The 9,474-nt window shown below is 47.7% G+C and overlaps 1 protein-coding gene across 1 annotated transcript; it reads left to right on the top strand.

Annotated features, from left to right (window-relative positions):
- The first annotated feature begins 3,842 nt into the window (after positions 1–3,842).
- On the top strand, positions 3,843–4,956 carry LOC108797453 (mitochondrial amidoxime-reducing component 1-like). The gene has a single exon (XM_018569046.1). It carries the CDS (start codon positions 3,877–3,879, stop codon positions 4,888–4,890), a length of 1,014 nt encoding a protein of 337 aa, XP_018424548.1. The 5' UTR covers positions 3,843–3,876; the 3' UTR covers positions 4,891–4,956.
- The last annotated feature ends 4,518 nt before the right edge of the window (positions 4,957–9,474 follow it).

Here is a 9,474-nt window from a genome sequence, read left to right as displayed (position 1 = left end):
AAGGAAGGAACCTGATGGTCACACATCCTCCCCCTAGACTTCAAGATGGGTGCCAAGACCCGAACCCTCCATCCTAGTAGAATAAAGAATCCACACAGAAAAAAAGTGCACAAAGAGGAGAAAATAAGGTGCCAAAGTGGGCGACAATGGTTAGGCCTTGCGGCCTGGTATAAAAAAATGACCCGTTTTTTTTTTCTGCATATTAAATGTTTATTGAATTTTTCGACATGTAACAAGTAAATGAGGGAACAATGTCCACCAATAGCGGAACAATGCCGCAACATGTGTATCAATAAAGCCTGAACACATACTGACAGACAAGGGGAGACATAAGGAGTTTAACAAAGAAAGGGGGAACGGGCATACCCCAGCCTGGGGCCGGCATGAAGTTAAGGTCAATACAAAGCATCAAATCGAATGACCCCTGGGAAAAAAAAAATGTATTGTTGTGGCCCAGAGACGTTTCACACAGTCGGGTCCCACACACATGGAGGGGAATTTATCAAAACTGGAGCAGACAGAATCTGGAGCCGTTGCCCATGGCAACCAATCAGCTTCTCTCTTCAGTTTGCTCAGGTAAGATTTAAAAATGAGACAGAGATGCTGATTGGTTGTCGTGCACAGCTGCTCCAGTTTTGATAAATGTCCCCCAGAGCGTTTCTCAAGATCCCTGCACTAGGGAAGTATTCTAAAGAATAACTGTACATTGAAACAGATTAGCTAAGGCCAATATGCATATATGCGCCGCCCCTTTAAGAGCAATACTAATGTAGCACAAAAAAAAAATTAAACACAAAGGACAATGTGACCAATCAGTGTAGGAAAGGGGGAGGAACCTGAGCGCGGTACGGGACCAGGAGACTGTCAATCAAATAAATGTTCGTTCCAAATCTAAGATAAGTGACTGAGTTGCTATAAAGTATAAAATTTACAATTCCTTAAAGCGACAGCAAGAAAAACAAACCAATGATTCCACGATACAATCCTACATTCCAAGCGTCATCATACATGTACAAATCTGATTCAGAGGCTCCGGAGGTCTCAGACATAGATCTGCTATCGTGGTGAGGAAAGGGTTAAATCATAAGTCAGTTCCGCCCACTAGATGGCGCCTCTCATGTCCCTCATTCCCCATTCTGTGCCCAGTGACCGCAGAGACCCTGCCAGCCATTGTGGGATTGTTGCTGTAAGTACCGTGTTTCCCCGAAAATAAGACACTGTCTTATATTTTTTTTGGCTCAAAAAAACGCACTAGGTCTTATTTTCGGGGTAGGTCTTATGTATAACAATCCAAAGTTAACGCAAATCCAAATTTAAATCATCCAAAATGGCAAGGTTAAGAATAGAGTGATCAGGGCAATCAGGGATGCCGTACCTTTCCAAGAGCAATTTGGTAACCAATCGCTGGCCAGAATGAGTGAAACGTACTTTCACTATCGATTTTTCACATGCGGTGTGTAGGGGAAAGGGGATATGATCCTGGTGGATACAATGTGTCATCATCATCATCAATAAATGTCTGTCTCTGCTTCCTTCCTGTCTCTGCTCTGTTCTCTGTGTGTCTCATTCTTTATCCTGACAAAACAGACGAGAATGGATCAAATCTCATGTCTGGGGGTGTCAGAAGATGCCGCTGGGGGGCCGTGTGAGTGGAGATAAGCAAAACTATTCCGATAATTATTATTACCCCGGATAATACTATTCACCTCTCATATCCCCTCTTCCCCCTCATCTAATTACCTCTCACCAGTCTCTCTCTCCTCTCCCCTCTTCATCATTAACTATCCACCTTGACTATTTCCTCTCATCTATCCACATCCCCCATCTCCTTCTCCTCAACCACTCACTTCTTCTGTATTCTCTTCCCCCCTCACCACTCCACTTCTCCTATTCATCATCACCTATCTACCTTCTCCCTCCCCCTCCCTGCCCTCTCTCCTCTTTACTTTTCCTCTTCTGCTCACCTCACTTCTTAACCCTATCTGTTCACCCCCCTCCCTTACCCCTTCCTTCTCCTCTATCTCTCCCTCCTCCCCATTCCTTTCTCCCTTCACCTCTCCTCTGTCTGCCTTCACCTCTCCACCCTCCCCTTCCCTGTCTCTTGCTCTTTACATCTCTCTCCACCTCCTCTCTCTCCCTCTCCCCTTTCCTCCCACTCCGCACCACACTCCCTCCCCTCTCCCTTCATCTCTCTCCACCCCCTCCTCCTTCCACAATTGCAAAGAACAATACATCAAATAAACTGAACAACCCCAAAGCTGTCCTTCCCTTCAGTCGTCTTCTATCTGATCTCCGTCCTTCCCTTCAGTTTTCTATCTGACTCAGCATCACATGCGGGCATTACCTAGGGCGCTCTGCATGCAAATAAATATATATGTGTGTATATATATATATATATATCTATATTTATTTATTTTTTACCAACAAGAAACATTACTTTGATCACTGATTCCTGGAAGACACTTTACTTTCATCACTAATTCCTGGTAGACACGCCGCCTACATTGGTTGACCATACCGGATTGCTGTGTGTAGGTGACAGGTCCTCTTATGTCTGATACACGTCACTGCACACTGAGAGCTTCTCACAATGTACATTAGAAGCTGTAGCAAGTCAGAGAAAGCTCCGCCTCATTTCCTGGCTGGAGGACATCCATCATCATCTAGTCTTTTCCTCCCCATCCTAACTGTACTTGAACTGCCCTTGTATTAGATTTCAATTCTTTCAATTGTACACCCGCTGTGCCCATTATGAGGGGCTCCCACCATCCCTGCTGGATGTATCCATTCTTCTATTATGGGGAATGTACGAGGAGGAGCCGGGACACACAGGTGGACAGGAGCAGAGCCGGGAATCCTAGCAGAGAGGACCTAATGTGGAATAATTGGCTCTATGATATGATCTGTATCTGAGCCGTGCACCAGCAGTTCTGGATGTACAATTGGCCAGGGGGCATAAAGAATGTTTGTTGAGGCTCCGCCCACTATACTAAAATAAGGTATTAATTCCATTTTTGGGGGATTTGTGAGACCTGAAGATGCCTTTTGGTTTTTGATAAGAATGTATTGTGTTTGCCAAAACGTCATTCCATCTACAGCAGGGGGATCCAAACTTCGGCCATCCAGCTCGTTGTGGAACTACAAGTCCCATAAAGCATTGCAGAACTTTGACGGCCTCAGGCATGACCTCCAGAGGCAGGTGCATGATGGCTTTTGTAGTTTCACCACAGCTTGAGAGCCAATGTTTAGCTTCCCCTGGTCTACGGGGACACTGCCAGGGTTGGTCAAAACCCTCAAATAAATGCTGCAAGGCGAGCGATCACATCAATCCATCACAAAGTATCGCACATACAGAAGGAGCGTTGAGTATTAGTAATATAGGAGACCGCCTTGTTGTGGCAGCACACCGGAGAGCCGAACCGCCGCTCACACACAGAGCACAGGGGTCTTAGAATCTTGAATCCGGCTCAGACAGCACTACGCGGGGTTGAAAGGGTTAATGCTGTGCTCTGTGTGAGATGGTGGTCTGGGTCTCTGGCTTCCAGGAAGCAGTGATGATGTTGACTTGTAGTTCAAAAGGCCGGCTCTTGTGAGAGCGGTGACACCAGGAAGTTCATATTCACAGGACTGAGTGAAATGGTGTCACTGCATCGAGGAAGTCCATCTTATGGGCATCTTCAATAAGTAAGTTTACAAACTTCTAGATGGATCTGGTGATTGGGAGCGGTGATAGAACTTCTGGAACTTCAATATAGAAATACAGATCCGTTTTTTGGCCATAGATATATGTTGTTATCATTACAATACATTGACCCAGTTCCTGTCATTTATAGGGATTGACAGAGAAACGGTGACCCCAGTCGGCAAACACTGTCCATGACCATGTCCAGTCCTCTTGTCTCAAGCCTCTCCGGAGCGGTGCAGGACCTTACACGTCATCGCTTACCGCTGCTCTGCGCGGCAGGGTTGGGCGTGACCGCCATCGCCTATTTGTGGTGGAGGAAGAACCGTTGGCAGCTGCGTCAGGTAGGCACGGTGTCGCAGCTCCTCATATACCCCATTAAGTCATGCCGCCCCGTCTCCGTTGAAGAGGCTGAATGTCTAGAACTTGGCTTGAGGAACGGAGAGCTTGACGATCGCCACTGGCTGGTGGTGGCCGAAGACGGTCACATGGTGACGGGCAGGCAGGAGCCACGAATCGTCCTCATCGGCGTGAACAGGCATGGCGGCTCTCTTTGTCTTGAGGCTCCGGGAATGGAGAAGATATCTGTGTCCTTTTCTCTGCCGAAGACCAACAAGGTGTTGGACTGTCGGGTCTTCGGGACGGACATCCAAGGCCGTGACTGCGGAGACGAGGTGTCTCGGTGGCTGACCTCCTATTTTCAGAGCAGCCAGCCGTACCGCTTGGTGCACTTTGAGCCTGGGGTGATGAAACCACGCCAGTGCAAGGAAAAGGAAAAATTGTTCCGGGACAAAGACGTCATTGCCTATCCCGATGCCAGCCCCGTCATGCTCCTTTCCGAAACGTCCCTGGAGGAGCTCAACAAGCGCTTGGAGAAGCCGGTCACTCTGGGAAATTTCCGGCCCTGCATCGTGGTGTCTGGATGTGAGGCCTTTGCTGAAGATGGCTGGGATGACGTGGAAGTGGGCACCACCAAGCTAAAGAGGGTCATGGCCTGTGGCCGTTGTCTGCTGACCACAGTGGATCCCGATACTGGAATCATGAGCCGGAAGGAGCCCCTGGAAACGCTGAGGACCTTCCGACAGAGCGATCCTTCTCTGAGCCACCTCTACAAGACCGCTCCACTTTTTGGCCAATACTACGGAGTGGAGCAAACCGGAAAATTAAGAGTGGGAGATCCAATCTATATCAAGGTCCGCAAGGATTAAGGTTCGTTCCCTATGCTCAGAAATGCGTGTCCAGCTGAATCAACTGAAGTCCAATAAAGTTATGGAGGAAAACTGACTTACAAATTCTGTTCAAAATCAAATTTGGCAAAAATTGTTTATTATAGGTGATCTGCCGTTACCCTGAAAAAAATTTGATTCAAATATACACTATATAGCCAAAAGTATATGGACACCTCTTCAAATGATTAGGACCAGGTGTCTCCAGTGAAGGACATTGTTAATGCTACAACATACAAAGACAATTGGTGCTCCTCCAACCTTGTGGTAACATTTTGGTGAAGGTCCTTCTCTGTCCCAGTATGACTGTGTTCTGTGTACAAAGCCAGCTCCATAAAGACATGGTTTGGTGTGGAGGATCTCAAGAGACCTCCACAGAGTCATGACCTCAACCCCTGGGATGAATTGGAATTCAGATTGTGAGCCAGGTCTTAAGGACCTGCCAAAACTGGTCCACCAAGTACTAGGTTCCGAAGAGAGACCCCTGAATGAGGAGAGGTAAAGAAAACCAGTAGAAGCCACAGAGACTCTCCCCTACTGTCCGGGCCGGCCCTGGAGGTACCCACACCCTAAAATTCATGCATAAAAAGTGAATAAATAAATTAGTGCTAAGTCCTAAGACTTGGCCGGCCTTCCGACCAAGATAGAAAGTTGCTCCGGGCTAGCCAAAAAGCATAGTGCAGAAAAAGCTTTAGGTGCCAGTGACACACAGTGGGGGGTCCCAAGTCCATAGAGATTTCCTGTCACCACCTATTACTTGGGCGGGGCGGGGGATTAGATTGTCAGCTCCAGGCCCGAAGACGACGCTCTCCTCCCCTGAACACTACGAAGAACAGACACTACACTTATATTAGCCAAAAGGTGATACGCATACCATGGCCAGTTTAGTCAGGAGCCAATGAACCTACCAGCCTTGGAGATTAAGAGAAAGCCAGTGTAAACTCCATGCAGATAGAATTCTGTCCGGGATTGGAACTGAGAACCCCAGTGCAGCAAGGCAGACGTGCTCACCACTAAGCCAATGTGCTGCCCAAATAGTGTTCTTTGCATCACACCGGGATCATTTACCAAAATATCCACAAAGATGGCACCTTCCATGGCTGTAGGCTCATTTCAGGACAGTGGGCGGAGCCTTGTAAAGTATTCCTACGTGCCTCATTGGCCAGATACTCATCCAGAACCTCCGACTGCAAATAGAGCCGAATATTATAATAGGGCCACTCATTCCCCACTGTTGTTCCAGGCTTGTTGGCCATCATCAGTGCAGTGTATGGAAGCCATGGCCTCTATGGAGTCAGAATGAGACCCAACACGTCATTATAAACATACAAAATACAACATGTAACTATAACCATACAACATACAACATGTGACTATAAACATACAACATGTGACTATAACCATACAGGCCAGGGTGAGAAGGGACTGAATACATAACAAAGCCTTCTGGACCAATCAGTACATGAATAGATCCTTAAAGGAGAACTATGGGGTCAACTATTCCCATAGACACACTCCTAGACCTTGTGGCCCCTTCCCAGAAGAGTTGAAGCTGTTATAGCGGCAAAGGGCGGAGCCAACCCAATACTGAACCCTACGGACTAAGACTGGGATGCCATTAGGGCTTGTTCACATCAAATGCAGACCAGATCTGCATGAGTTTCTGCACACGCAGTGCAGTGTGTTTTGCCACGATTTTGACACGTTCAGGGCCGTTTTTGTGGGGAAAAAAATAAATATAGTTTTTAGTTTAAAATGGGCTTTCAGAGCGTTCCAGTGCGTTTGCATGCATTTGTGATTCGTTTGCATGCGTTCCAGAGCAGGTAAAATAGGGCTTGCGGTGTGAACTAGAGCCCAAAATACCATTGGAATACATTGGACGCAGTTTTGATCCAATCTGTAACTGCTCTGCTCCTGGAACGCACTTGGTGTGAACTAGCCCTTAAAGTTCATGGGTGTGTAAAGGCGTCCCAATACGTTTGGTAATATCGTGTATGTGTGGGCCCCTTTAAGAGTAATACTAATGTAGCAAAAAAATGAAAAACATTTGTATACAAATAAAAATGGATAATGTGACCAATCAGTGTAAGATAGGGGGTTGGTGGGAGGAACCAGAGCACGGTACGGGACCAGGAGACTGTCAATCAAAGTATGATCCTGGTGGATACAATGTGTCATCATCATCATCAATAAATGTCTGCCTCTGCTTCCTTCCTGTCTCTGCTCTGCCTGCTCTGTTCTCTGTGTGTCTCATTCTTTATCCTGACAAATAAAACAGACGAGAATGGATGAAATGTCATGTCTGGGGGTGTCAGAAGATGCCGCTGGGGGGCCGCTGACCCCATAGTTCTCCTTTAACAAGAATTACAATTTCACCCTGACACAAGTTTGTGGCAAGTTATCCTCACTATCTGGGCAGGAATCAGTGACTAAAGTAACATTTCTTGGAGGAAAAAATAAATAAACAAACAAATATAGATATATAAGAATGTAAAAAATATAAAAATATATGTACATTTGCATGCAGAGCGCCCTAGGTAATGCCCGCATGTGATGCTGAGCCTCCATGATTGAAAGAATTGAAATCCAATATAAAGGTGCCCATACACTGCGGAAATCCCGCCATCGTACAAGAATCGTGCAGTGTATGGAAGGTGTGCGACCGTCTTTATTGTACGGTCGCGCGTCTTTTGTCTAAGGAGGACAAATGCTGAACGGGCCGGTGTGCGCACGCGCACACTGCCCGTTAAGCATTGCGGTCATCGGAAGCCCGCCCCTCAGCGGGCGGGCTTGTGATGATCGCGAGTACGATCTGTCTGTCCAAGATAGGCAGATCGTACGTTTTTTTAATTACCTTACAACCCTCGCAAGACAAAAGTCTTGCGAGGGTTGTAAAGTGTATGGGCACCTTTAGACCAAGTACAGTCAGGCCGGAGAGGTAAAGTCTTGATGATGCCGGACGTCCTTTAGCCAGGAAATGAGGCAGAGCTCTATGTGACTTGCTGCAGCTTCTAATGCACATTGTGAGAAGCTCCCAGTGTGCAGTTACATCAGAGAGAGGAGCCGGTACAACTGTGCAAGACTGAAGGGGAGGCCCATACACTGCGGAAATCCCGCCATCGTACAAGAATCGTGCAGTGTATGGAAGGTGTGCGACCGTCTTTATTCACTTCTTCTCTCCCCTCACCACTCCACTTCTCCTCTCTCCTATTCACCATCACCTAGTATCTACCTCTCCTCTTCCCCCTCACCCTCCTCTCCCCTCTTCTACTCACCTCACTTCTTAACCCTATGTGTTCACCCCTCTCCCCCCCCCTCTCCCTCCCCTATTCCCCTCCCCTCCCCCCCCTCACCTATCCACTCCCCCTTCTCCCTCACCTATTCATCTCTCCTCTCCCCCCTCACCTATCCTCTCTCCCTTCTCCCTCACCTATCCACCTCTCCTCTCCCCCTTCTCCCTCACCTATCCACCTCTCCTCTCCCCTCTTCCTCATTAACCAGCCACCTTTTCCTATTTCCTCTCACCTATCCACCTCTCCTCTCTTCTCCTTCCCCTCAACCATTCACCTCTTCTGTATTGTCTTCCCCCCTCACCTATTCACTTCTTCTCTCCCCTCACCACTCCACTTCTCCTCTCTCCTATTCACCATCACCTAGTATCTACCTCTCCTCTTCCCCCTCACCCTCCTCTCCCCTCTTCTACTCACCTCACTTCTTAACCCTATGTGTTCACCCCTCTCCTTTTTTCCTGCCTTCTGCTCTCTCTCCCTCCTCATTTCTCTTCTCTCTTCACCTGTCCTCTGTCTGCCCTCACCTCTCCCCCCTTCCCTTCCATTTTTTTCTTACATCTCTCTCCCCTATCTCCTCTCCTCCCATTTCCCACCACACTATCTCCCATCTCCTTTCATCTCTGCCACCACTCCTCTTTCCACCCTGCCCTTTTCTCCTCCCCTCCTCCCTCCGCTCCTTCCTTTCTCTCTCTTTCACCTTTCTCCCTTGTGCTTTTCCTCCCTCTTCTCACCCCCCTTTAACTCCCCCTCCATCTTCAAGAAAATCACTGCATGTCACTGGTCAATTTGACACGCGGTCTTCCATGAACTTCTCATTATGTATTCGGTGATGGTCTCGCAGCACAAGTTCTAGGCGACACTTATTGAATTTGTAGCAAATTTGCTTGGCAAGTCTACAGCAAGAGTCCTGCAGGTCTTAGCAAAAGCTCTGCAAGCTCGCTGGTCTGGAGACTTGCAATGCAGACTTGCTGTAATTGTGCAACAAAATTGTGAAGCTCGGCAAGTCTGCAATAGTTTAGCAAGTCATTTTCAAACTTGCAGCTCAATTGCTTGCTATCTGGGAGGTAGACACGCCGCCTACATTGATTGACCATACCGGATTGCTGTGTGTATGTGACAGGCCCTCTTATGTCTGATACACAGCTCAGATTTGGCACATGTGACTCTGATTACAAGGACGCCTTGTGGACTTTGTTCTGAATATTTCCCCGCCTGTTGCTGGAGCTGTGAATAGCTGAGGCCTCCCCCTTCCCTGACCCCGGGGAAGGAGGCTGCG

The sequence above is a fragment of the Nanorana parkeri genome, unplaced genomic scaffold, assembly GCF_000935625.1.
Source record: "Nanorana parkeri isolate BGI_ZX_2015 unplaced genomic scaffold, ASM93562v1 scaffold1280, whole genome shotgun sequence".
In the NCBI taxonomy this organism is placed as follows: Eukaryota; Metazoa; Chordata; class Amphibia; order Anura; family Dicroglossidae; genus Nanorana; species Nanorana parkeri.
This window is presented reverse-complemented; position numbering and strand designations above follow the sequence as displayed.

What these genes read in the sequence shown, in the direction of transcription:
- LOC108797453 (XM_018569046.1), top strand. Translation starts at nt 3,877, where the DNA reads ATGACCATGTCCAGTCCTCTTGTCTCAAGCCTCTCCGGAGCGGTGCAG.